Genomic DNA, 27,883 nt, shown 5'->3' with positions numbered 1-27,883 from the left:
CTTTTCATATAACTGTTGAGGCGTTCTCATTGTTTGCTCTCTCTACAACTATAAGGTTCATGAAAGATCTGGGTAATCTCTTCCCACTGGTGAAAGTCACCATCCCAGGTTGGGATCTTAATTTGGTTCTTAAAAGTCTCATGAAATCTCCTTTTGAACCTGCTCCTTACTGAATTTGTCCACGTAAACAGCCTTCTTAGTGAAACGGAGAAATTGGGGCCTTAATGTCAGACCCTCATTTCATGGTATTCTACAAGGACAAAGTTTCCTTACGACCACACGCCCGGTTTCTTCTTAAAGTGTCTTCTGAGGTTCATCTGAATCAGATAATTTACCTGCCAGTTTTCTTTCCAAAACCACATAACGCCAATCTGGAGACTGCCCTCCAGGCTCTAGATCGGGGTAGGTAACCTATGGCACAGGTGCCGAAAGTGGCACGCGAGCTGATTTTCAGTGGCACTCATGCTGCCTTGGTCCTGGCCACTGGTCCGGAGGGCTCTGCATTTTATTTCATTTTAAATGAAGCTTCTTAAACATTTTAAAAACCTTATTTACTTTACATACAACAATAGTTTAGTTATATATTATAGATTTATAGAAAGAGACCTTCTAAGAAGATTAAAATGTATTACTGGCACACAAAACCTTAAATTAGAGTGAATGAATGAAGACTTGGCACACCGCTTCTGAAAGGTTGCCGACCCCTGCTCTAGATGTCAGGCGGGCATTAGCCTTCTATCTAGATAAGACTAGATTATTTTGTAAATCTTTTAGACTGTTCATTTCATTTGTGGACAGATCTAAACAATCTGCTATTTCTACTCAAAGACTATCAAAATGTATTTCAGAGTGTATTATAGCTTCTTACAGTGCTGCCAGCATCCCACCCCCTGTTGGTCTGTCAGCTCACTTGACAAGGTCACAATCTGCATCTATGCCTGTAATTAAAAATGTCCCAGTATCTGATATCTACAGAGCTGCTACATGGTCTTCTGTACAGACCTTTTCCAGACACTATGCTTTAGTCTATGCCACTAGATCTGATGTGGCAGTTGGCATTGTAGTTCTTTCCTATGTGCTGGCACTGATTCCAAACTCCTCCTCCCTCTTTGGATAATGCTTAGGAGTCACCTGAAGTGGAGCACCCAAAGAACAAGGAGAAGTTACTCACTCTGTGCCGTAACTGTGGTTCTTCAAGATGTGCCCCTCTATGGGTGCTCCACTACCTGCCATCCTTTCCTCTGTTTCAGAGTTTCCTTCTGAGACTCTGGGTATGTCTACACTACAAAATTAGGTCAATTTTATAGAAGTAGATTTTTAGAAATCGATTTTATACAGTCAATTGCGTATGTCCACACTAAGCACATTAAGTTAGCAGAGTATGTCCTCACTACTATAGCTAGCATAGACTTATGGAGTGGTGCACTGTGGGTAGCTATTCCACAGTTCCCGCAGTCTCCTCCACCCATTGGAATTCTGGGTTAAGCTCCCAGTGCCTGATGGGGCAAAAACATTGTTGAGGGTGGTTTTGGGTTCATGTTGTCATCTCCCCTCCCTCTGTGAAAGATACAGCAAACAATCGTTTCACGCCCTTTTCCCTGGGTTACCCGTGCAGACGCCATACCCCGGCAAGCATGGAGCCCGCTCAGCTCACCGTCACTGCTGTTGTTGTGGGCAAGTCTTCTGTGGGGCTGCTGTGATCCAAGTAGCCAGTGCAATCATTGATGTTCTGTTATCAAGGGTAGTGACTCTGGGAAATGTGCAGGCCTTTTTAGATTTTAGGTGCATCATATTCCTGTCCTATGTTGTTTCTACGCTCTATGATTCTGGGAGGACTGCATGCCTCCACAGGTGCCAAGTCCCAACTGACCCTGCCTTAGTTTCCAAAACCTAGTTTCCTTCCTCAGCCCTCTCCAGGGACAACATCTGTGGTATAGATATGAGTTATCAGTACATAAACCTGATACACATGAAAAACTGAAAATGAGAGAACAATGTAAAATTAAATTTAATATAAAATAAATATGTAGGGGTCTTCCTTATAGAACTGCACACATTTTTCATATCCTGGATGTGTTATAGTGATTCTTTCTTTCTTCCACCATTGCTAAACTGGGTCCTGGTGTTGGGGTCTTTTTGCTTCCAGAAGCAGATAAACTGTTTTGTTCTTCAAGTTATTCTGATGTGAAGTTTTTTATATACTTTTATATAGAAATTTTTATAAACTTAATTAAAAGTCTCTAGCCGAGGTTCCTTAAGGAGTGTAGCACATCATTCTTATTGTTACTATGTGCATAATGTATTATTTGTATAAACTTTCCCAGTAGTAGATTACAGCACTATGTAGGAAATCTGTCTAGAGCAGGGGTTCTCACAACAAAATTTTTGGTGGCCTCAGAGTAGTCCACCAATTCTTGCTGGTGGCAGCTCTGACAAATCCATCTCTCTGTCCCTGTCTCCCCTTCAGTGGGAGCCCGCCCTGGGGAAGGTGGGTTGGGAACTTACTGGCTGCCTATGGAATCCCAGACAGGAGCAGGAGGGCTGCGCAGGGCAGTGCACCAGAAACTGAACACCACAGCTGCTTCCAGTGCTGTGCACACTGGTTCTCTGTGTCTCCAAAGGCGCAGCCCATGAGGTGACTGCACGGTGCAGGGCTCCAATACCTGTTGGCAGTGCTAACACCAAGGCGGCGTATTCAAGAGCAACAGCTGGGTGCTGCAGGGAGGGGCCACAGCTTTGTGCCCTGTCTCCATCTTTGCCCATGCTGTGGAGGCTGTTGTAGCCACAAAAAAATCCACTGGTGGCTGCGTGCTGCCACAGTGGCCCAGGAGCGGCAGAAGCTCCCTAAAAGTGTGAGGGGGCCACCAGTGCCTGAACCGTGGTCCCGCCCTCATGCCACTGCTTCCCCCAAGGCCTGCCCTTGTGCCACCTTTTCTCTCTGGTGCCCCACCCCAACCTTTCCTCTAAGGCCCCGCCCCCGCACTGCCTCCTCCCCTGGGGCCCTGCTCCTGTGCTGCCTCTCCCCCACCCCTGACCCTACTTTCCTCTCACTCCTCTCTGCCCCTTCCCCTATCACTCGCTCTTATGGTCAGTAAAAAGTGGGAAGGACATAGACCTCCCACTTTTAATAGTGATAGGGCCATGGCCCTCTGGTGCCCGCTGTTCCAGTTCCCTTGCTGTGGCCATGTTGAGAAACGCTTGTCTAGACATATGCTTAACTAGCTAGACTCATTGAGGCTGGCTCTCTGGGTCAGGCTGGAATCTTTGGGAAACATGGTATTGTTTTCCAGATCTATCATGCCATCTGTTACTATACTAGTGTATCTAACATGCACAGTGATTCAGCATATTATCCTTCTCCAAATTTGCAATCAAAGGGAAATAAATGGATAGAGTGTAACGGTCTCTAAGCATAGTCTTATAAGTTACAGGAAGGTTCTGATTTTTTTCCCCCCAACATGGACAATTTTTCTGAATAAAAAATTCACTGGAAAAAAAATGTACCAAAAATAAAATGAAAAAACCTACAAAAGCTTTATGAAAGTAAATTTGCTTTTATTCACTATACAGTGAAGAAACACATTTTCTGCAGCCTTAGCGATGAGCATAAAATCCTTCTATCTTGTAACTTAACTCTTGACAATATTTACATGTTGTTTTTCAAAATTGTTTAAAATTATCAGTCCATTCAGTTGTTCATTTTTTACAACTTCCCTTCAACTTTAGGCATGTTGAGTCAGATAAGTTCATACACTGACATTTGGTAGTCACTGTGTCTATAACCGGTTTGCAGTATTGATCAGCTGCTTTTATGTTTATTATAATTAAAGTAAGAAACAAATACTCAATAAATTCAGCAGTGTAAAGACTGAAAGATAAAATGAATAAGACATGACATCTGCAAAATAATGGTTGGATTTCTGGTGCATAATCCATTTGTAATATTCTGCATGAGACATAGAGCTTTGATGCAGAGCAGTTAGTCTATTATAAAAATCCCTTAAATATTTATCCTGAACTTTAAGAACAAACAAAAAAAGGTAGCCATCTTCCATAATTTAGCATTTGTGTTTTGTTTTCTTGCATTCTTAAAATAGTTTATTGTTAAGTGGGTGCAATCCTACAGATCAAACCAGGACTTGTAGGATAGTCTATTTTTGAATTGACGTGAATGTTTCTCTTAGCTTAGTTATTAGGAGCATTTACGCGCTGCTAAAATTGAAATAGTATTCAAATGATTGTGATTGTTGAGGCAACTTTTAAGTTATACACACCCCGCATTTTTCCTTGTGATAGTCTTAAAGTACATATTTCCAGTTCAAAGTGGTCTGCTAGCAAAATAGTAGATAGTACTATTTCAAAATTATCTGCGTACTTTCATACTATCCCAACAATTGTACTATCTGCTTGCTCACTAGTAAAGCTGTCTGACGTTTATGAGAGACAAAGTGGGTGAGGAAATATCTTTTATTGGACCAATTTCTGTTGGTGAGGGAGACAAGCTTTTGAGCTACACAGAGCTCTTCCCCAGGACCAGTTTTGAAATGATACTATCTGCTACTTTGTTAGCAGATAGATAATTTTGAAATGGTACTATGTACCTGAGGAAGAGTCCTGTGTAATTTGAAAGCATGTCTCTCTTAGCAACAGATGTTTGTCTAATAAAAGATATTATCTCACCTACCTTGTCTCTCTAATATCCTGGGATCAACACAGCTACAACAACACTGCATACAACAATGATGTTTGAGTCAACTCAAGTGCTGTGGTTTGGGAGACGGAGATCATTTAAGTCTGGAACTCCAAATGATTCTTAATATAAGCACTGTCTGATTCATTTAACACCCTCTTTCAACTTTTATTTGAAGCAAATTTATTGTTCTTCAGAACACCTGGATTGTAAGGTACTGTCATGACATGCACTTCAAGGAATAATAAGGAAAGTGAGTGTGTAACTTGGTACTATAATAATTGTATATGTTTTTTTGTCTCTTTTTTAGCACTGCAAAATACAATATAATCACATTCCTGCCAAGGTTTCTTTATTCCCAGTTCAGAAGAGCTGCTAATGCATTTTTTCTTTTTATTGCATTACTTCAGGTAAGCTCAACTAAAAAAAAATCTGAATTTTAAAACATTTAAGTGCTAATACATTCCATATGTTACTATTATAGCTATTTGAATGTTTTGCAGAAATTCCTTGTGTTCATTTAATTAAATCATGTGATACGGCTTTAATGAATTAAGAATAAAATGTCAGTGAAATACTGGATATTTATACATCTCATTCTGCAACTGTCTTATTTATGGAAAATATTTTCTTACTTGGAATTTTTATTTCTCATTATGGCCTGAACTTAACTGATGGGCTAACAGACCTGTTCTCATTGTAGAAGTCCTCCATCATGATAAATTAATATTTCAGACAAATAAACTAATATTTTTGGTTTACCAACCTGTATTTGATCAGGACTAAGGTTCATCCTTTACAAAAAGTGCCAGAAGATCTTTGATCACAGATGGACAGGGCCTCACTTTGAAGTCTCTTCCAGAAGACTGCACTTCCATCTCTAATACTGGTCAATTAGCATAGTGCTGATTGAGAGGAAAACATGCAACCTTACTGAATCACCAACACAGCTTCTTGTAGAAAGGATCTTCAGGAAGTGATCAGCCCTAATCCATCTTAGTTTAAGATCTGACACCATTGCAGTCAAAGATATTGATGCATATCAAAACCAAGTAATTAATTTAAAATAGACATTTATTTTTAAAATTTGAGATTCTCATGTGACATTTCTACATAGGTGACTCTGACATTAACTAGTACTAGTACCAATTACTATACCAAGTGCAGCAGAGTGATATTTAACTCTTCCATTACTTAACTGTTGAACTTTGATTGCCTTAGAGAGGAGACTATTTATGTGCTTCATCCACCTGAAGTCCATCTTATTCAGAAGTGCTTTTTTAAAAGAAGGGCACAATACTTTTGAACTGCATTGGTTTAAAATATTTCACATTCATTTTAAGTTGATAATGTAAAGGCAGACCATATAGTTGGTGTGATACATTATATATGCTATACCTAATGACTGAAGTTTGAACTGTGGACAGGAATAGTGACAAAGTTACATTTATATTTAACATTTTTAAATTCACCTAAATCACTATTGTTGTATATTAATTAGTCAATATATGCAATTAACAAAGGAGGAAAGCTCTCCTCATCTTAGTGATATTGGCTGTATTTTGTACCATAACCCTAGTCACATGGCACTTATATTCACTCTCACGCCTTCTGCCTCTATCATGAGTGATTGTCAAATATTCAGATGAATGTGGATAACTGGAGTTATCAGTGTTTGCCATAGAACTAAGCAGCTCATCTATCTGTAGTTACTGTAACACACACAATAGTTCATTGTGAACATTAGATCACCCAGCTATACCCATGCATAGGCTATTTGCTTATCAGTTTTGTGGGTTTTTTAGTTTTTGTGATCTTGCAACCAGAGGTGTTAATGAGGATGTAGGACTTGCCTTTTTCTGGTATAAATGAACATTTTAAATATGAATCTTCTTAGCAGGAGAAACCTCTATTTAAAATCTGAAATTCTGTTAATTGGGAAACACTAATAAAAGAAACAAGTACAAAACCTCTACTGCAATTTAAGACTATAAAATAAGAATGCAAAGAACTAGGAACACACAAGTAAAAAATCTGATTTTGATTTTTTAATACCTGATTTTTATCCCTCCTGAACACAGTGCTTTGTAAAATGCAGTCCTCTTTGCACAACTTACATCTAACTTCAAAGAAAATAGTGAATGGATTCCACTGGTCATGGGGCAGTTGAACTTTAGATCCCCATTCTTGAAAACACTGAAGCATATGCATAACTTCACTCATGAGAGGTATCAAAGAGGTAGCTGTGTTAGTCTGGATCTGTAAAAGCAGCAAAGAATCCTGTGGCACCTTATAGACTAACAGAGGTTTTGGAGCATGAGCTTTCGTAGGTGAATACCTACTTCGTCAGATGCATATAGTGGAAATTTCCAGGGGCAGGTATATATATATGCGAGCAAGCTAGAGATAATGAGGTTAGTTCAATCAGGGAGGATGAGGCCCTGTTCTAGCAGTTGAGATGTGAAAACCAAGGGAGGAGAAACTGGTTTTGTAGTTGGCAAGCCATTCACAGTCTTTGTTTAATCCTGAGCTGATGGTGTCAAATTTGCAGAGGAACTGAAGCTCAGCAGTTTCTCTTAGAAGTCTGGTCCTGAAGTTTTTTTGCTGCAGGATGGCCACCTTAAGGTCTGCTATAGTGTGGCCAGGGAGGTTGAAGTATTCTCCTACAGGTTTCTGGGCAATATACAGAAACCTGTAGGAGAACACTTCAACCTCCCTGGCCACACTATAGCAGACTTAAGGTGGCCATCCTGCAGCAAAAAAACGTCAGGACCAGACTTCAAAGAGAAACTGCTGAGCTTCAGTTCATCTGCAAATTTGACACCATCAGCTCAGGATTAAACAAAGACACTGAATGGCTTGCCAACTACAAAACCAGTTTCTCCTCCCTTGGGTTTCACACCTCAACTGCTAGAACAGGGCCTCATCCTCCCTAATTGAACTAACCTCATTATCTCTAGCTTGCTTGCATATGTATACCTGCCCCTGGAAATTTCCACTACATGCATCTGACGAAGTAGGTATTAAGGTGCCACAGGATTCTTTGCTGCTTTCACTCATGAGAATAATTCCTCTGAATACTTTTAAAAATGTAACCATTCATGTGCTTTACTATGCCATGTCTTTTGGGTCTGTATGATAGCCATCACAGGGAAAACCATCAGCACTACATTACAAAAGTATTAAACTATCTCTTATGTTAAACAAAAGAGTTTTACTCAGACACTGGAAAGCTCAGGGTACGTCTACACTACAGGATTATTCCGATTTTACATAAACCGGTTTTGTAAAACAGATTGTATAAAGTCGAGTGCATGTGGCCACACTAAACACAGTAATTCAGCGATGTGCGTCCATGTACCGAGGCTAGCGTCGATTTCTGGAGCATTGCACTGTGGGTAGCTATCCTGTAGCTATCCCATAGTTCCTGCAGTCTCCCCCGCTCATTGGAATTCTGGGTTGAGATCCCAATGCATGATGGTGCAAAAACAGTGTCGCGGGTGATTCTGGGTAAATGTCGTCACTCATTCTTCCTCTGTGAAAGCAACGGCAGACAATCATTTTGCGCCCTTTTTCCCTGGATTGGTCTGGCAGACGCCATAGCATGGCAACCATGGAGCCTGTTTTGCCTTTTGTCACTGTCACCGTATGTGTACTGGTTGCCGCTGACAGAGGCAGTACTGCAGCACTACACAGCAGCATTCATTTGCCTTTGCAAGGTAGCAGAGACAGTTATCAGTTGTTCTGTAGTGTCTGCCGTGCCAGTGTAAATTGGCGATGAGATGACGGTTATCAGTCGTTCTGTACTGTCTGCTGCTGTCATGGGTGCTCCTGGCTGGCCTTTGCTGAGGTCGGCCGGGGGTGCAAAGACAAAAATGGGAATGACTCTCCGGGTCATTCCCTCCTTTATGTTTTATCTAAAAATAGAGTCAGTCCTGCCTAGAATATGGGGAAGTGTACTAGAGAACCAATGTACCAGAGAACTAGAGAGCACAGCCGCTCCGTGTCAGATCCCGCAGAAATGATGAGCTGCATGCCATTCTAGAGGGTGCCTCTGCAACAACCCCACCCATTGCTTCCCTCCTCCCCCAACCCTCCTGGGCTACCGTTGCAGTGTCCCCCCATTTGTGTGATGAAGTAATAATGCAGGAATAAGAAACACTGTCTTTTTAGTGAGATAAAATGAGGGGGAGGCAGCCTCCAGCTGCTATGATAGTCCAGGCAGGACATTAAATGGTGGGGGGGAGAGGAGCCCAGCATCCCGCTGCTATGATAGTCCAGGCAGTACAGAATCTTTTCTTTAGACATGAAAGGGGAGGGGGCTGATGGAGCTCAGACCCCAGTTGCTATGATGAAGACAGTTACCAGTCGTTTTGTACCATCTGCCGTGAATGACTGGGAGTCATTCCTATTTTTACCCAGGCGCCCCCGGCCAACCTCACCTGAGGCCAGCCAGGAGCACTCACGGGATGATGACGAGGACGGCTATTAGTCATTCTGCACTGTACCGTCTGCCACTGGGGAAGGGAGGGGAGAGGATGCTGCAGTTCAGTGCCGCAGCACCACGTCTACCAGCAGCATGCAGTAGACATATGGTGACATTGAAAAAAGTCAATAAACATTTTTTCCCCTTTTCTTTCATGGGGGGGAGGGGGGATAAATTGACGAGATATACCCTGAACCACCCCGGACAATGTGTTTGACCCTACAGGCATTGGGAGCTTAGCCAAGAATGCAAATGCTTTTCGGAGACTGCGGGGATTGTGGGATAGCTGGAGTCCTCAGTACCCCCTCCTTCCCTCCATGAGTGTCCATTTGATTCTTTGGCTTTCCGTTACGCTTGTCATGCAGCACTGTGCTGAGTCCTTGCTGTGGACTCTGTCTATCATAGCCTGGAGATTTTTTTCAAATGCTTTGGCATTTTGTCTTCTGTAATGGAGCTCTCATAGAACAGATTTGTCTCCCCATACAGTGATCAGATCCAGCATCTCTCATATGGTCCATGCTGGAGCTCTTTTTGGATTTGCTCCACGCTGGGCAAACAGGAAATGAAATTCAAAAGTTTGCGGGGCTTTTCCTGTCTACCTGGCCAGTGCATCCGAGTTCAGATTGCTTTCCAGAGCAGTCACAATGGTGCACTGTGGGATACCGCCCGGAGGCCAATACCGTCGATTTGCGGCCACACTAACCCTAATCCAACATGACAATACCGATTTCAGAGCTACTCCTCTCGTCAGGGAGGAGTATAGAAACCGGTTTAAAGAGCCCTTTATATCGATATAAAAAGCTTCATTGTGTGGACGGGTGCAGGGTTAAATCGGTTTAACGCTGCTAAATTCAGTTTAAACGCGTAGTGTAGACCAGACCTCCATGTTCTTCCCCAGACATGGTGTTGAAATCAGATATAGCATCAGCCCTTGTGGTGGGAAGATGGAGGGGAATGCTGCAAAGAATCTTACCATAAATTCCTATATATTTATGCCTACTTTTTATAATTCAGTTGCTCACATAGAAACATTTTTCATATCAATTACATGTTGCTTCTGATTTTATGAGAACAGGTATAAGTGTAATGGTTTAGGGAGATTGAAAATAGTAAGCAATTATAGGCTCGGTAGTAAGAAGGACTAAAATGTACAGATTGAGAAAATGGAATTGTGCATGAACCTGAATATAGTGGCATTCTTTTGCATTACTAAGTTCTGTTTATTATAATCAAACTGCACTTTGACTTACAAATATCAAATACATTTTCTTTTTTTTAATAGCAAATTCCAGATGTGTCGCCAACGGGTCGTTATACAACATTGGTTCCTCTGTTATTTATTTTAGCTGTAGCAGCAGTCAAAGAAATCATAGAAGATCTCGTAAGTATTTAATACAATTATTTCCTAAATAAATAACATGTAATATTTATGCATCTCTAAAATTAAAAATAATTGAATATATCTACATTCTCAAGTTACACAACATGTAGTGCTTGGTATGAGGAGATTCTCCTAAACTCTAGAAATATGTAAAATATCTTGCTTTAAACAACAGATGAAAACCTTGAACAATGGTGGAGATAGTTTATGAAAATATGTGTGATACCAGGGGGTGATATCCATGTGGTAAATTGTACAGGAGTGTGATAAATGTATTGCTATTTCATACTAGTTCATTTGATCACATGCCTATAACCTCATTGCCTGCCACCAATCCATCTCCTTAGGACTTATTCTAATTTTCTAAACAGCTTCAAATAGCATTTTTGTATGATCTTTCTAGGGAAATATTTCCTTCTCCCTCTAGATGTAGAATCCCCTCTCCCCAATTTACTTCTGAAGTCTGATGGCTTTCAAGTCTAATATCTCATCTCCTTTCAAGGCTAGAAATAAGAATTTTATACAGTCATAAAGAAATCTCCAGCTTTTCTAGTGCGTCCCAAACCCCTTTCTATCAGCATAATTTTATCCACAGTAGGGGAGTTGCTCCAGTGCAGGGCAGGTGCAACCATTTAGGCAACCTGGGCAGTCGCCTAGGATGCTGGCATTTAGGGGGCGCCATTTTCTTCGGCAGCGACCGCGGCGGCCGGATCTTTGGCCACCCCGGTCGCTGCCGGCATTTAGGCGGAGGGAGCTGGGGCAGGGGAGCGCAGGGAGGGCCGCCTGCATCAAGTAAGAGGTGGGCGGCAGCATGCAGAGGAACTCCCCGCCCCATCTCACCCTTGCCCTGCCTCTCCCCGAGTATGCTGTGACCGCTTCACTTCTCCCACCTCCCAGGCTTGTGGCGCCTAAGATGATTGGCGCTGCAAGCCTGGGAGGTGGGAGAAGTGAAGCAGCCACAGCATGCTCTGGGTGCTCGTGGGTGGAGCAGAGGTGAGCTGGGGCAGGGGGAGTGTGCGTCAGGGTGGGGGGGTGGGATGCTGCCGCAAGGGGGTGCCTCAGGGCGAAGGAGGGGAGCTGTCGCTGGGGGGGTGCCTCTAGGCGGAAGAGGGGGGAGCTGCCGCGGGGGGTGGGCCCCTCAGGGTGGGGGCGCGAGGGGGAGGGAGGAAGGTGGAAGTTTCGCCTAGGGCGCTAAACGTCCTTGCACCGGCCCTGCACCAGTGTAGTGAGATCTTTGCAAAATCAATGCCACTGTACCAAGTGACTGGAGGATACCTAGCATTAATCAAGATTTAAAAAAAAAAAAAAAAGCTTCAGAAGCTATCCTGGCAATTACAGGCAGGTAACTTTAGTACCATGCAAAGTTGTTGAAACTAATGTAAAGAAGAGAATGATCAGACCCATACATGAGCACGATATGTTTGGGAAGAGTCAACACAGCTTTTGTAAAAGGAAATCATTCTTCACCAATCTATTAGAATTCTTTGTGGGGGTCAACAAACATATGGACAAGAGTGATCTTGTAGAGGTACCATACTGAACTTTCAGAAAGCTTCTGATGAGCTCTCTCACCAAAGGCTCTTAGGCAAAGTACACAGTCATGGGATAGGAAGGAGGGTCCTCCCATTGATCAATAACTGGTTAACGGATAGGAAACAAAGGGTAGAAATAAATGGTCAGTTTGCACTATGGAGAGAAGTAAATAGTGAGGCCCAACAAGGATTTCTGCTGAGACCAGTCCTTTTCAACATTTTCATAAATGATCTGGAAAAGGGTATAAACAGAAAGGTAACAAAGTTTACAGAAGTTACAAAATTATTCAAGATAGTTAAGTCCAAAGTTGACTGCAACGAGATCTCACAAAGCTGAGTGACTGGGCAACAAAATGGTAGATTGACTTTCATGTTGATAGATGCAATGTAACGCACATAGGGAAAAATAATCCCAACTATACATACAAAATGATGGGGTTTAAATTAGCAGTTACCTCTCAAGAAAGAGATCTTGAAGTTGTTGTGGACAGCTCTCTGAAAACATCTGTTCAACGTGCAGTGGCAGTCAAAAAAAGCTAAGAGAATGTTAGGAACTATTAGGAAAGGGATAGATAACAGAAAATATCATAATGCCACTAAATAAATCAATGGTACGCTCACACCTTGAATACTTTATGCAGTCTGGTTGCCCTATCTAAAAACAATATAAAATAGAATAGGAAAAGGTACAGAAAAGGTCAAAAAATTATTAGGGTTATAGAACTGCTTCCAAGTGAAGAGAGATTAAAAATAATGGGACTGTTGAGCTTAGAAAAGAGATGACTAAGAGGGGATATGATAGAGGTCTAGAAAATCATGAATGGTATGGAGAAAGTGAATAAAGAAGTGTTTGATACAGAGGCAAGATGGTAGCTGCCAAGCGACTCAGTGCAAGGGATGACACTGGAGCAGCTGGTACCAACACAGTGCCAAACTCAGCATGGTCCTTTGGAATGAAGGAGTCATCAGTGCCCTTTGGTGCAGGGGCAACAGAAGAGGAGCTCTAGACTGCATGTCCTAGCACAGGAAGCCTAAGGAGAAGATCTAAGTCTCTTACTTCGAGTCAGGGGTGGGTGATTTGTGTCTGAAGTCCTGACCAGAGCAGTGCTCCTTTTTCCCTCATTCCAGAAAAACAATGCGTCTTTTGTGAAGCGGCCATATGAGAGGCAGGAGTACCACAGTTAGCCACTGCCAAGGCCAAGATCAAGATGGCTGATCTTTCCAAGGCTTCTTGGGACCATATGTTGGGGCTGCATAGAGTTCTTCTTTAAGAATAATTTTAGCTCACCTCCTTGTTCTTGAGAGTCCTTTAGACAAGGAGCAGCATATTGATCAATGCTCTGTTGCATGATTCTCTTCTAGGCAAACAAGAATGGCCGCACAGGGTCAGAACAATAGTCCATCTAGAATAGTATCCTGCCTTCTGACAATGACCAGTGCCAGATGCTTCAGAAGGAATGAACAGGACAGGACAATTATCAAGTGACCCATCCCATGTCTTCCAGTCCCAGATTCTGGAGTTAGATCTCTGATCATCTTGGCTAATAGCCATTGACAGACCTCTCCTCCATGAACTTATCAAATTCTCTTTTTAATGCAGTTATACTTTTGGCCTTACAACATCCCCTGATAATGAGTTTCCCAACTGAATGTACATTGTATGAAGAAGTAGCTCCTTATGTTTGTTTTAAACCTGCTCCCTATTAGTTCCCCTAGTTCTTGTGTTAAGTGAAGGGGAAAATAGTACTTCCTCAGTATCGGGTTCCCACTCTGATACTAGACATCTCGGCTCTGGAGAGCTCAGCACTGAAGCCTTTTAGGCTACGTCTACACTACACACTAGTGTTGGTGGCATGTAATGTACATGTAGCTACATGCTGCAGTGAAAATCAGGCTGCTTCCACACTGTGGTGTGTTGCTGCACATATCCATATCGGTCAGTGGGAGGCAGCTGGGAAAGGCTTCAGCAGCTCCCCACTGCCTGAGACTTTCCCTTAAGTGGGGAAGGGCTCCAGCTTTACTCAATCTGTCCCTGCAGCAGGGAAGGGCTCCAGCTGCAGACAGCTGCCTCAGAATCTTTCCCTGCTGCCTTCCCCCTTCCAGAACCTTTCCCCACTGCTGAGGTCTTTTCCTGCAGGAAGAAAGGCTCCAGCAGCAAGGAGGCAGTGGAACAGTACACTGCTAAAAATATCAGTGTAGACAGGGAGGCATGGCATAGGTGAGTAGAGAGCTGTATAGAGTATGTACACAAGTACATACCTACACCTTTCAAGTGCATCTTTCCTCACCTAATCTGTGCCTCATGTTCTACACTGCTATTTATACCTTGGTTGGGGCTAGACAGAAATGTATGCTACATGCTGCTGAAGAAAGCTTGAAATTTAGAGGTAACCTTTCCGTTGGCTTGGAGTTTCATGTCCTAGATTGCTTGGGAGATGTGATTCTGACCTAGCCATTTCCTTCAGCTTCATTCCATTATATACCACATCGACCCAAGGCTGACCCTCCTCTTATTTGTCCTCCTTACCCAACAGCACTGGGGGGGTTCTTCATTTGGGTGACCCAGTGACAGTTTCTGCCTTAGCTGGGATTGAGATAGGCAATCTGAGACTCTCTCTAAAGCGATTCAGTCTCTGTATCAGCTTGATTAGGCTACACCTAGCAGCCATTTCTGTAAAACACCCACTGGTGCAGAATTACACTGTATTTGCTTGTCTTATGGTAACAACATTTCAAAAGAGCCTCTCCCATGTTTTTTCCCTCAGTCAAGGAGCCTCTCGCTCCGCTTGGTCCTAACTGGTCTCATGGGGTTGTTGTAATTGGGGCCTAGAAGGCCTACCTCAGTTGTGAGACTAACTGTGGGAAAGTGGATGCAAATTTGTAAAATAGTTTAATCATCTGTAATAACAAATGTTAGTAAATCTTGATGGGAAAAAGATAACAGAAGTCCAACTCAGAGAGCTACATAATTTTTGTTTATAAAAATTAGTAAAAGAGAAAAGCAAACTGAGTTAGTCTAAACAAAAGAGCCATAGTAATATAATTTAAGGACTGTGTTCATACCATATCTAGTAAATAAGAAAAGCATGGGTCTGGAAGTTAATGGACTAAACTTGGTGTGTTGGAAATTAGACCCGATTGATTAACAAAATAATGAAAGTATGGACTATTCCACCCATCATTCCTCTTTTGTGGCCCTTACAAAACACTTTTTGGGGATGGAGACTGGCTCATTGACTGGAAATTGCTGGAGGAGCAGGAAGGCATCAGACCTCTCTCATCCTGCTTTGCTCCAGGGACTTTTTCCTTTGCCAGGGGATCCCAAAGGTCACTGCATCATCGAGAAGTCCAGGCCTTAACAAACACACCAATGGGGACACCTGGTCATAACTGCCACACCATCCGAGACTTCAGTCAGGGACACACAGTATCTTGCTTTGTTACTCTTTCCATTGTGTGTTCCTTTCTGCCCCACTATTTTTCTTCATGTTCTCTGTCTCCCTCTTTTTTGACTTTCTGTCTGATCTGATCCTAAGGTTGGCTATACCACATAGCACCACCACCATGAGTTGAGACAGCCCATTCAGCTCTACTCAGTTCTGCCCAGCCTAAGAGGGACCAATAAAGGAGAGGGACTAGACCAACCAGATTACGTTCCATGATCCAGAGCACTGCTGTAGTGGTTGACCTGCCTACCCAAAGCATCTATCTGTGACTGTCCTGCCTTTTGTAATATCAAGAACATCAGCAAAAGCTGTATTTTCTCCACCTTTAGTATACTCTCTCTTCTTTCAGTCATGCCTATCTGTTTGTCAAAAGCAAGAGAAGTAACCATCTTTCACATCTTGGAAATGAGCCACAAAACTAATCCCTCCCTGCTAAGAAGTGTTTTCCAACTCAAATAAGGAACTACAACTGATAGTGAAGTCCCATTTGAAAAGAGGATGTGTATTGGTTAAGTTTGCCTCATATAATTATTTAATTTTAGTTTTAAACTGCTTCATACATTTTTGTAGTTTTTTTCCTTTCTTTTCCATATTTTAGTTAGTTTCTTAATGTGTTTGCCATGAAACTAACAAACCAAAGTCTCTATATACCAAACCCTGTTTAAATTGTTTAAATGATGGACAATTTCAGAGTCATGCTAACACCTTTGACTCTTTGGGCCCATGTGTTCCATCTAAATTAATACAGTAGGGCCCCCTAATAAACCCATGGTAACCTCTTTCCTATATCATCTCTCCATAAAGGCAGCATTCTTGGTAACTATCACCTCGGCTGGAAGAATCAGTGCCTCCTTACACCATATTCTGTAAGGACAAAACCACACTTAGGCATCATCCTAAATTCTTGCTTGCCTAAGGTGGTTTTGGATTTTCATTTTAACCAATCCATAAACCAGCTAGTTTTCTTCCTCAGACATCACTCTACTGCAGCCAAAATGGAACTACACACCTTGGATGTGATGAGAGCTTTATATTTTTATCTGACAAAGCAAAGCCATTTAGAAATCCCACAGATAGTTCATACCTTTCTCAGGAGCAGTTAGGAACCTGTTTTCACCCAGAGATTATTCAAGTGGTTTTCAGACTGGGTCAGGACTTGCTATCGGGACAAATAAGATCCCTAAGGGCCTATTTGGCTAGAGTGCACATAATCTCCAGAGCTTCCCTTGCAAATATTTCAGTACCTGACATATGGAGAGTGGCTTCAGTCAACACATTCACCTCTCACTACTCTCAGGTCCAGCATCCAGATCAGATGCCACATTTGGCAGGGCTGTCATAAATTCACTATTCAAGTAAGGACTTCTCTCACTCCTCCTGTTGAGAGAACTGCTAGTTAGTTGTCAAAAGTGGAATTGGTGTGGACATCACTCGAAGAAAGAATGATTACCTACACTACAGTAACAATGGTTCTTCTCTGAGTGCTTGTTCATGTTGATTCCAATCAGGTGTGTGCACATGCACGGTAGCCTGAAGATTTTTCCGATAGCAGCATCTATCAGGTTGGTCTGTGTGCCCCTTGGAGTTGTGCCTTCATGGTGATCAATATAGAGCCCTGCCAACCCACCAGCTCCTCAGTTCCTTCTTACTGCCAGCGACAGTAGGCTGGAACTTGCCAGAGCCCTTCCTTTAGCAAGCGTGTTCAACTCCAGTTGTTTGTACATAGTTTATCTTAGTAGTCAGTAGTTAGAGTTGTTGGGGGTCTTTAACCCTCCTTCCAACTCCCCAGAGGTGTGGTATGCCATGGTCCCTGAGGTTTAAAAACTGTGTGGTCTGTGCAAAGCACATGCCAAAGAGCGATCCATGCTCCTTGTGTTTACAGTGCCTAGAGGGAGGTTCACCAAAAGGATCGCTGTAAGATCTGCCGCAAGTTCCGCCCTAGAACTCTTAAAGAAAGGGAGCAGCGGTTTCAAGTGATCCTCATGGATGCAGCTCTACGCTCCCATTTGGACCCAGGCTTGGGACCTGGCTCATAGCACTTCCTCATTGATGTGGAGTGCTCTAGTGCCATCATCCAGTTAGATGCTGAGATTGGGCTCGTCCCGGGATGCTTGGCCCCGGCACGGCACCTCCCAAGGTCCAATAGAGAGCAGGCTGTGATCTCACTCGCTGGTGCCTCAGAAGAAAAAGAAGCTGGACAGTCAGTCACCTCCAGCTAAATCTAAGGAAGTGAGACCCCAGGCAGGCCACAGCTCAACATCCCCCAATAGAGTCACATCGACTCCTGCCCAGGCGAGGTATTTTAGTCCAGGTCCTCCATGTTCACCGGTCTCTATGGGCCACCAGCTTCTGCTTCCTTCAACACTGGAAGCTTTTGAAGTTCCTCGGGATCTGCTGCACCTTACAGCACTGTTCTTGCCCTGTAGGAGGGAGGAACCTCTGACGCTGGCAATCCCACCCCGCCCCCAGGTGCAGTCAAGAGAGAAGCAGGCAGTGATCTCCAGGTATTCCTCCTCTCCATGTCGTTCAGCACTGGCCCACTCAGACAGAGAGCCTAGTCACTCCCCAAGCTCTTGATGCACTGAAGCTTGGCTCCTCCGTGGTCTTCAGTCTTGGAGACCTCAGAGTAAGAGTCTGAATCCTGTCACTCGGAGGAGTAGGAGCTGATGATTGAAGTCAAGGCGAGACAGGCAAGAGCTCCAGGCATGACCACCACAGTGGCAGAATCCACCACAGTGGCCATTCTGGATCCCTTGGGCCTTTCATCAGAGCCAGGGAGGGATCCAAGGGTACTGCTCCACATTGTCTTTGGTGACCTCAGCCACATGCATCGCACCGTCAACTGTGCAGCTCGCTTTGGTATCTACTCACACGCCTCGACACTGGCGACACTTTAGACCTCAGCTCCGACAGCATTTTTGGCACTGATGACAACATTGGCACTGATAGTGGCACAGACAATGGCCCTGCCACCTTCATTGACTCAGGCAGCACGTTTGGCACCAGTGGCACCATCAGTGTCTCCAATGCCCATACCAACGCTGATTTCAGCATTGACAGTCCAGGTGCTGATGGGCACTCCATCGGCACCATTGTTTTCCTGAGAGTCGCGGGACCCCTTGGGAGCTGATGGGAGGGAGCAGCCGCTGCTTATAGGGACCTTCTCCTCCTCATCTCTGGACAAGGCATAGGGAAGTGATAACCCTGGTGCTTGAGGACAGCAGGGTGTTACAACAGTTGCTGCGAAGGGTTGCTCAGGGTCTGGGCATTAAGGCTGAGGAGGTGGTCAAGGAGGCTGATCCCATGGTGGATAGCCTTGTCCCCACGGGACCTTCTCATGTTGCCCTACCACTTATAAAGACTATTGTGGCAAGACCAAGACCCTGTGGCAGACCCCAGCTTCCTTGCCACCCACTGCCAAGCACAACAAAAGACATTATTTCGTGTCCTCCAAGGGGTATGAACATTTGTACTCCCATCCACCTCCTGACTCTTGTTGTGGACACTGCTAATCAACATGAGCAGGGCCCTCCCCTAAAAACAGGGAGGCTAAGTGACTCCACCTTGTCGGGAGAAATGTCTACTCTGCAGGGAGTACTCTTATAACAGCTGCTTGGTGATGGCCAAATTTGCAGAGCTCCTCCCTTCAGACTCCTGAGCCTAGTTCTTGGCTTTGGTGGAGGAGGCAAAGCTAGTCTCCCGGGCTTCCCTCCAGGCCATGTTGGACAGTGCTGATGCTGCCACCAGGGTCATGGCTACTGGGGTTGCCATGAGAAGGGTCTAAGGGCTCCCTTATGAGGTCCAACAGACCATTCAGGACCTCCCATTTGAGGGCGTGACTCTTTTCTCTGAAAAGACAGACAAGAGGCAGCATAGCCTGAAAATTCTGAAAACTCACAAGCCACCCTCAGGTCTTTGGGCCTGTACACTCCCACCACACTGCAGAAACACTTTAGGCCACAATCTCTTTTGAGGTTCTATCAGCAAAACCCCCAGGATGGTTCCTGGAGGAGGAACAGGAGTGACAGGAAAAGACAACACCCATCCTCAGGCCAGGGCTCTGGCCAACCCAGACCACCTTCTGGCCCTAAACTGGCCTTTTCAAGGTGCGGTGGAGGATGGTACACCAGAACAAAAGCTGGATCTACCCTGCTTTACCTTTTCCTCCTGACCATCCCCTTTCTACTGTGCATGGTCCTGTATCACTTCGGACTGCTGGATGCTATGCATGGTAGAGAGAGAATACTCCATCCATACGCCTTCCTGCCTGTCCACCCTCCTTCCCCGTCCCTCTTCAGGGACCCTTCTCATGAGCAGCTCCTTATCCAGGAGGTGCAGTTGCTTCTACTTCTAGCGGCAGTGGAAGAGGTTCCTCAGGAGCACAGGGGTGTGGTATTTCCTAATATTGAAAGCCAAAGGCTGCCTCCGGCCTATCTTGGACCTGTGAGAACTCAACAAGTTCGTGAAAAAACTCAGGTTCCGCGTGGTCTCTTTGGCCTCCATCATCCCCTAAGTGGATCCAGCAGACTGGTATGCCACCCTTGACTTGAAGGAAGCATATTTTCATATTGCAATCACTCAGCCCCCAGAAAGTACCTCAGGTTTGTGGTCAACAGCACCCACTACCAATTTACCATCCTTCTGTTCGGCCTGTCCACAGCACCTCGAGTTGTCACCAAGTGCATGGCAGTTGCTGCATTCTTGCGCAGGCATCGGGTACAGGTGTTTCTGTACCTTGACCACTGGCTGATCAGGGGCCACTTCAGGACCCAAGTGGAAGGTCAGGTCAGATTCATCAGAGCCACCTTCGACAACCTGGGTCTTCTTTTAAACAAAGCAAAATCGACTCTGTCATGGTTCACGTCTGTGTATTGCCCAGCCCGGGACAGCTTGTACAGGATTGTGACCCTACCTTGCCGGGTCCTTGACTCCCTCCTGTGGTGGCTCAACCCTCAGGAAGTATGTTCAGAGGTCCCTTTCGGCACTCTGCAGCCATACCTGTTGCTAGTGATGGGCACATTAGACTTGGGGTGGGGAGCACATCTGGGAGACCACAGGACTCAAGGCCTCTGGTCTCAGGTGGACCACTGCATCAATGTCCGAGAGCTCAGAGTGGTGCGCCTAGCATGCCAGACCTTCCGGGCATAATTAATGGGACAGTGAGTATTGGTCGTGATGGACAATACAACAGCAATGTTCTATATTAACAAATGGGGGTGTACGCTCCTCTCCCCTGTGCCAGGATGCCCTCATGCTGTGGGACTTCTGTGTAGACCAGAAGTCGATACACCTAGAAGTGTTGTACAACCCCGGAGTACAGAATGAGCTGGTGGACCACCTCAGCAGGTCATTTCACAGCCACGGGTGGTCCCTTTATCTGGATGTTGTGATTTCAGTCTTCCAAAGGTGGGGCTTTCCCCAGATAAAACTATTCACCATGCGACCCAACAGGAAAGTGCCAGCAGCTCAGCTTCTTCCAAAATCACAGCCCAGGCTCCAACACAGATGCATTCCTCCTCCACTGGAGAGGTTCTCTCCTATTCGCCTTTCCACTCATTCACAAGGTACTCCGTAAGATCTGGAGAGAACGAGCGAGCGAGCTCAAGTCATACTGATACACCAGCCTGGCCCCGTCAGCACTGGTACACATCTCTCCTAGACGTGTGTGGAAGCCCCAATCACCCTGCCGCTCTTCCTGGATCTTCTGAGACAAGATCACTGTCGTCTTCAACATCTGAACCTCGAGACGCTTCATTTCACGATGTGAAAGCTCCATGGTTGAATCCAATGGAGCTTTCCTGTTTGGACAGGTCCTCCTTGGCAGCAGTGGAAGAGATTTTCAGTCTGATCAGTGCAGTGCCATTTGTCCCCGACGCTTATTCTGGATACCACCTCCATCTGAAGCAACGGGGGCTTTTGTTGTCATCATTAAGAGTGCACTTAACTGCCATCTTGACCTTCCACCCAGGCACGGAGGGCCACTGTGTTTGCTAACACTATGGTCAGCTGGTTCTTAAAAGGGCTCAACAGGCTATACCCTAATGTCAGCCTGTCCCTGCCTGGGACCTCAATCTGGTCCTTTCTAGGCTCATGGGACCCTCCTTTGAACCATTAGCAACATACTCCCTGCTCTACCTCTCTTATAAGGTGGCATTCCTTTTAGTGATAACTTTGGCGAGCAGTGTATCTAAGCTCAGGAGCCTAATATCAAAGCCTCCCTACACCATGTTCTATAAGGACAAGGTTCAGCTCAGGCCTCATCCTGCTTTCCTCCCAAAGGTTGTATTGTAGTTTCACATCAACCAGGACATCTTTCTCCCAATATTCTACCATAAGCCTCATTCTAGCGGCAGGGAGCAGAGGCTCCATTCTCTGGGTGTCCGGAGGGTGCTAGCCTTTTACATCAAGAGAACAAATTGTTCAGAAAATCGGTCCAGTTATTCGTGTCAGTGGCGGACAGAATGAAGGGTCAGCGTGTGTCATCACAGCACATCTCATCATGGATAGCGTCCTGTATTCATGAATGCTACAACCTGGCAGGTGTTCCTGCACCTCCAATCACTGTGCACTCATCAGAGTGCGGGCTTCATCAACAGTGTTCCTGGCTCAGGTTCCCACTCAGGAAATCTGCAGCGCAGCAATGTGGTTCTCCATCCATACTTTCACCATGCGCTATGCAATTACCCAGCAGGCAAGAGACGATGCAGTCTCCTGCCCCTTATACCTTCAGCTATGGTAGCCAAGAGAACATCCTGTTCCTGTATTGGGTTTATATGGGCACTATGGACCAGTCAAGATCCCCAGCATCCTGCCACTCAAGTTCCAGGACTGGATTCCTCTGTTGGGTTTCGGCTTCTCCCCTAGCAACTGTTAGCAGATTGCTGAGTAGTAGATTGGAGCTTTCATTAGCTCCCATGGACCCAGGTACAAGACTTGCAGTCCCTGACAAGTGCTTACAAAGATTATGGATGGACCTTTTGAACCTCTGGGAGAGCACTGTATTCAACCTGTTAGAGATGGCATTTTTAATCACAGTACATCTACAAGAAGAGTGAGTGAATTGCAGATTTTGATAGATGTGTCTGCCTTCACTGTATTCCACAGAGACAAAAGTTGTCGTGTGTCTGGATCCAAAATTTTTGCCTACAATAATGTGAGTTCTGCCTAAACTAATCTATTTGGCTGTGCCTACACTGTCCCACAGTTCGGACTATGAGGATGTGAATGCAAACCGAAGTGCTGTGCTATAACTCCCTCCTGTGGATGCTGCAGGTGCAAGCTAAAAGGTTCCTAGTTCTCATTAATATAGTCCTGTCTGAAAAAGACTACATTAATGTGAACTAGGAACCAATTTGGTCATGTCCACAGCATCCATATGGGGGAGTTCAGTGTAGCACTTGGCGTGCACTCCTAGTCATGCTCCCATAGTCTGAACTGTGCAGCAGTATAGACAAGCCCTTAGTCTCTTTTCCAGGCCTTATTCCTTCTAGGGGAGAATTAGACTCCATACTCTGTTAGAATTTTTATTTCTATCAGATGTCACCTAAACTTTTGGATCCAAAATAGATATGTTAATGTTTTAGATAGGGTATCAGTACACGTGGCACTATGGCTTGCCTTAGTAATGTTAACATTATAGAAATCTGCAGGGAAGCTATCTGGGTTTTAATCACGTTTACACAACTTCCACTCCCTTGACTTGATATTTAGATCCGGTGATTGCTTTGGAGGGCAGTTCTGCAGTCCTTGTTTAGTTAGAATTTATCAGCCTACCTTTGAGGTGGTTATATTGCTAAATAGTGTCCCGGAAGTGGTAAATGTACAGACGCTACCTCAAAGAAGAAATAATAATTACCAAGCGTAAATTCATTAGCTATCCCTTTCATTCCTTTCATTCCTAGTTAGAGGGAGCTAGTTCCACGCATGCTACTGCAGCCATAGTAGCATATGGAAAGATTACTTTTTATCGATATCTTTTGCATCAGGAGAATGTTGCCTCTGCTTATTCACACTACTGCTTACCTTCCCTCCTTCTTTGGTCTTAAGAACTTTGAGGTTTAGCAGAAGGCACTTGCATTGTGTAACTTCTTAAATCTCATCTCAGAAAATTCTGTGCCATGAAGTTTTATATGGTCCCAACAGAAACTACTTTTCAAGAAGACTCCTGAAGATTATGGGCACCATCCCACAAATGCAAGCTGTCTGCATCTTGGAATTAGGGCAGCTAGTGAGATATCCAGAATGGAGTGGTTCTTCAAAAGGACAGTTTTGATCTAGCATTCTCCTTGACTTTATCTAAAAACAAAAATACTTCATTAAAATAACATGCAGTTTTGTAAAAATTGTTTAACAAAAACTTGAAATAATTCTGCCTGTTTTTTTGTTCACTTGTGTGAGTGAAGTGGAATACAGGAAGTATGTGTGCATAGTATTTTTTCTGAATTGTACATTTTACCTTGTTAACAAAATAACTATTTTAATTCAATTAACAGTTGTGCATTTTTATTCCAGAAAAGACATAAAGCTGATAATGCAGTGAACAAGAAACAAACACAAGGTAGGAACCATTTAAAAAAATCTCTAAATTGTGCAGCAAAGAAAGCCTAAGCTCAGAAAGGGGAGAAACCAATCTTCCTGTAGTGCAAATTTGAACACTAGAAACAATGCCTGACTATAGTCAGGTCAGTTCCAATGGGCAACACCTAGCAGGGAGAGATTATTAAAATTCAACTAACATTGGCCTAGAATCGTAGGACTGGAAGGGACATCGACAGGTCATCTAGCCGAGTCACCTGCACTCATGGAAGGATTAAATATCTACACCATCCCTGACAGGTGTCTGTCTATCCTGCTTTTAAAAATCTCCAGTGATGGAGATTTCACAACCTCCTTAGGCAATTTATTCTAGTGCTTAACCTCCCTCACAACTGGGAAGTTTTTCCTAATATCCAACCTAAACCATCACTGCCACAATTTAAGCTCATTACATCTCACGGGGTAAGGAGAACAATTTTTCTCCCTCCTCCTTGTAACAGTCTTTTATGTACATTAATGCCTCTCTCCATGTTGGATGGATGAGTCCCGGATATGGTTCAACAAGGGTAAATACAATTTTCAAAGATACCAAATTGTCATTTTCTCCCTTCTCCAGTGTCCTCAAATCCACAAAAGAGGTGAAATATGCTAAAGTCTGTAGAACATCTTTTACAGATCGGCAGGCTAGAAAGAGTTCCTGAGGCAGAGATGTTCTCTGGCCGCTAGTCAGTCTTGTTTCTGGTACCTAGGAGATCTGGGGAGAACAGAGCTGTGCTGGACTTACCACACCCTAACAAGTTCATAAGGGGGACTAGATTCAAGATGGAAACCTTGAAGTCAGGACTAATGGTGTTCTGCCGGGGGATTACTTTATGTTGGTCAATTTGAAGGAGGCCTGTCTTCATGTGCCAGTTCACCATGGGCACAAGAGATTTTTGTGATTCGCTCATGAGACCGATCATTTTCAATACAAAGCGCTGCCTTTCTGGCAGTCATCCAAGCCCTCGAGTGGTCACAAAAATCCTTGTTGTTCTAGTGGCTTTTCTCAGGCAGAAGGGAATACTGGTATATCCTTTCCTGGATGAAATTCTAGTAAAACCTCATCGAAAGAGGGGTCCACTCATGTGACTCAGGCAATGATCCAAATTTTGCAACAGCTTGGATTTATAGTAAATCTTGGGAAGAGTCATCATCAAGAATCTCAGTGCCTAATTAATCTTGGTGTGTTGATAGACACAGAGGCCCACAAAATCTTTCTGGCAGCCAAAAGATGGAGCTAGAACAGATAAGCAATTATCCTCCTGAGGAGGTACCCAAGGACATCAGCAGGCACCCTAATTAGTGATATTGGGATGATCATGTCCTGCACTGGGATAGTACCTTGGGCAGAATGCATATAAGCACTCTCCAGAATTTCCTGTTGGCCATTCCCTGCCATTTTTTTTTCCATCTTGGAAAGTGAACATGCCTTCAGTAGTGTTGAAATCCCTGGATGGTGATGAGTCCAAAGAGATTCAGGGTGGGGGGTTGGCCATGTTGGAGCCCGAGAGGTGTGTCATAACAACAGATGCCATTCTGGAAGGGTGAGGAGTATTATCCAAGAAGTTGGTGGTTCAAGGGACTTGGTCCTTCTTGGAATGAAAGAAAAGTATACATTTTCTAGAACTGAGAACAATATATAGGCTGTTCAACAACTGGCCCCAGCATTGCCAAATGGCTGTATTGTGACAATAACGAACAGTACATCAACGATGGTGTACATAAACTATTGGGGAATACTGGACCAAGGGATCTACAAAAGGAAGCAGCATCATTGATGTAGTGAGTGGAGGCCCATCTATGGTCTATCAGGACCTTGCATATCAAAGGTTGCCAGCAACATGAAGGCTGAGTTAATGGGCAGAAGGAAAATTGATGATGCAGAATAGGGTCTTCAAAACAAATCCTGTCTGATCATCAAAAAATATGGAGTTCCTATTGTAGGTCTTTTTGCAGCCAAAGAAAACTAGAAGGTTCACCAATAGTTTGCAGGAAAACTGACATAGGCATAGATGTTCTTGGCATAGGTATCCTGTCACTCAAGTGGCCAAAGGGCTTACTTTATGCTTTCCCATCACTGATAAACATCACCAGTGTAATACGGAGGATCAGAAAGGAGGAAGCAGAAATTATCTTAGTAGCCCCCCGATTAACCAAGGGAGGCCTTGATTTCCTGACCTTGTGAACATGTCAGAGCCACCATTGTTCTTGATTTCAAGGCCAGATTTGTTATCCCAGAGTCCATTTCTTCAGCAGGATCCCTCCCTGTTCTATCTCAGTTGACAGGTATATTCATCATTTCCCAGGCCTGCAGCCTAATTGACCTTTCATATGTAGATGGTTGCTAAATCTTGTTGCTTATTTCTCTTCAGTATCACCAAAATCCACCTTTCCTTGCTATCTCCATTGCAACAACCTTGTCTCATGCCTTGGACATCTTACATGTCAACCTTCTTTTGGCCTTCTTGCCTTCTCTGCTTTCCATCTCCAGGCAAATCAAAATACTGTATCAAAAGTCATGGTCTCTCCTCTCAGTTCTGACCATATCACCCACCTCTTTGAATACCTAAAATGTATTTCTGTCTCCTATTGCATGAAATTCAGGCTTTTCATCTTTACCTATTAGGCCTCATATAATGTTGCCATACCAACATATTTGCATTTATTTCCTCATTTCCATTTCCAGTGCCAATTCTTTCATTTTACCCTATTTCCCAGCCTCAGCTTGGAATCTGCTAGCATGGTGTTCCTTATTTCTGGAACAGTCTTCCTTTCCCTCTCTGCCTAGCATTCTCTCTCCTTCAAATCTCTACTTAAATTCCAGTTCTTCAAAGTAATACCTATTCTCTTCTCATTAGTAATGTCACACTCTGTCTCACCTTAATATTGTCTAGTAATTTAGATTGTTTTTTTTTGTTTGTTTTAATGCTGCATTCTGCAGAGCAGGGAACATGTCTTTATCTGTGTTTAATAAACTGCCATGTATGTTGCTATGGTGCTTCTTATAAATGATTTGTGATAAAAATAAAAGGATAATTGATAGGGTTCTTCTGTACACTAGAAAATCATGTCAACATTTTTATCAGCGAGTATTCTTGAGATTATTTCCTATAGTAATTTTATAAGATTTCAATTCAGATCATGTTGTTTCTTCTAGAATCTAATACTTTTGGAAGCATCGCTCATCAAATCTCATATTAAAATATGTGTTAATTTCCTTAACTTTTTATTTCATTCTGCTTCATACACATTTTATGCTGTAATTAATTAATGCAAGAAGTATGGGGAATAAACAGGAAGAACTAGAAATACTGGTGAATAATCGCAGATGCAACATAATTGGCATCATAGAAACATGATGGGATAATTCATATGATGGGAATATTTGTGTAGAAGGGTACAGCTTGTTCAGAAAGGACAGGCAGGGAAAACAGGGAGGAGGTGTTGCCTTGCTATCAAAGATGTATACAGTTGTACTGAGACAGAAAGGGAAGGCAGATCTGTTGAAAGTCTCTGTGTAAGGATAAAAGGGGTTAAAAAAGGATGATGTCATGGTAGGGGGTCCATTAAACAGGAAGAAGAGGTGGATGAGACCTTTTTTTAAACAACTAACAAAATTATCCAATGCACAGGAGTTGGTGATGATTGGAGGACTTTAGCTACCCAGACATCTGTTGGGAAAATAATACAGCAGGTCACAGATTATGCAACCAATTCTTGGAATGCATTGGACACAACTTATTATTACAGAAAGTATAGAAAGTGACTTATGGA

The 27,883-nt window shown here is 43.7% G+C and overlaps 1 protein-coding gene across 4 annotated transcripts in view; it reads left to right on the top strand.

The window, feature by feature from the left end:
• Positions 1-27,883, top strand: part of ATP8A1 (ATPase phospholipid transporting 8A1) — a 254,637-nt gene that overhangs the window by 25,214 nt on the left and 201,540 nt on the right. For all 4 annotated transcript variants that reach the window (XM_030563157.1, XM_030563155.1, XM_030563159.1 and 1 more), the window contains exons 3-5: positions 5,001-5,100; positions 10,459-10,557; positions 24,047-24,092. In XM_030563157.1, coding sequence (XP_030419017.1) covers positions 5,001-5,100; positions 10,459-10,557; positions 24,047-24,092 — 245 coding nt within the window. The remainder of the gene's footprint in view (positions 1-5,000; positions 5,101-10,458; positions 10,558-24,046; positions 24,093-27,883) is intronic.

The sequence above is a fragment of the Gopherus evgoodei genome, chromosome 5, assembly GCF_007399415.2.
Source record: "Gopherus evgoodei ecotype Sinaloan lineage chromosome 5, rGopEvg1_v1.p, whole genome shotgun sequence".
NCBI lineage: Eukaryota > Metazoa > Chordata > Testudines > Testudinidae > Gopherus > Gopherus evgoodei.
Note: the sequence above shows the minus strand (reverse complement) of the source record. Positions and strands in the feature narration are given on the sequence as shown.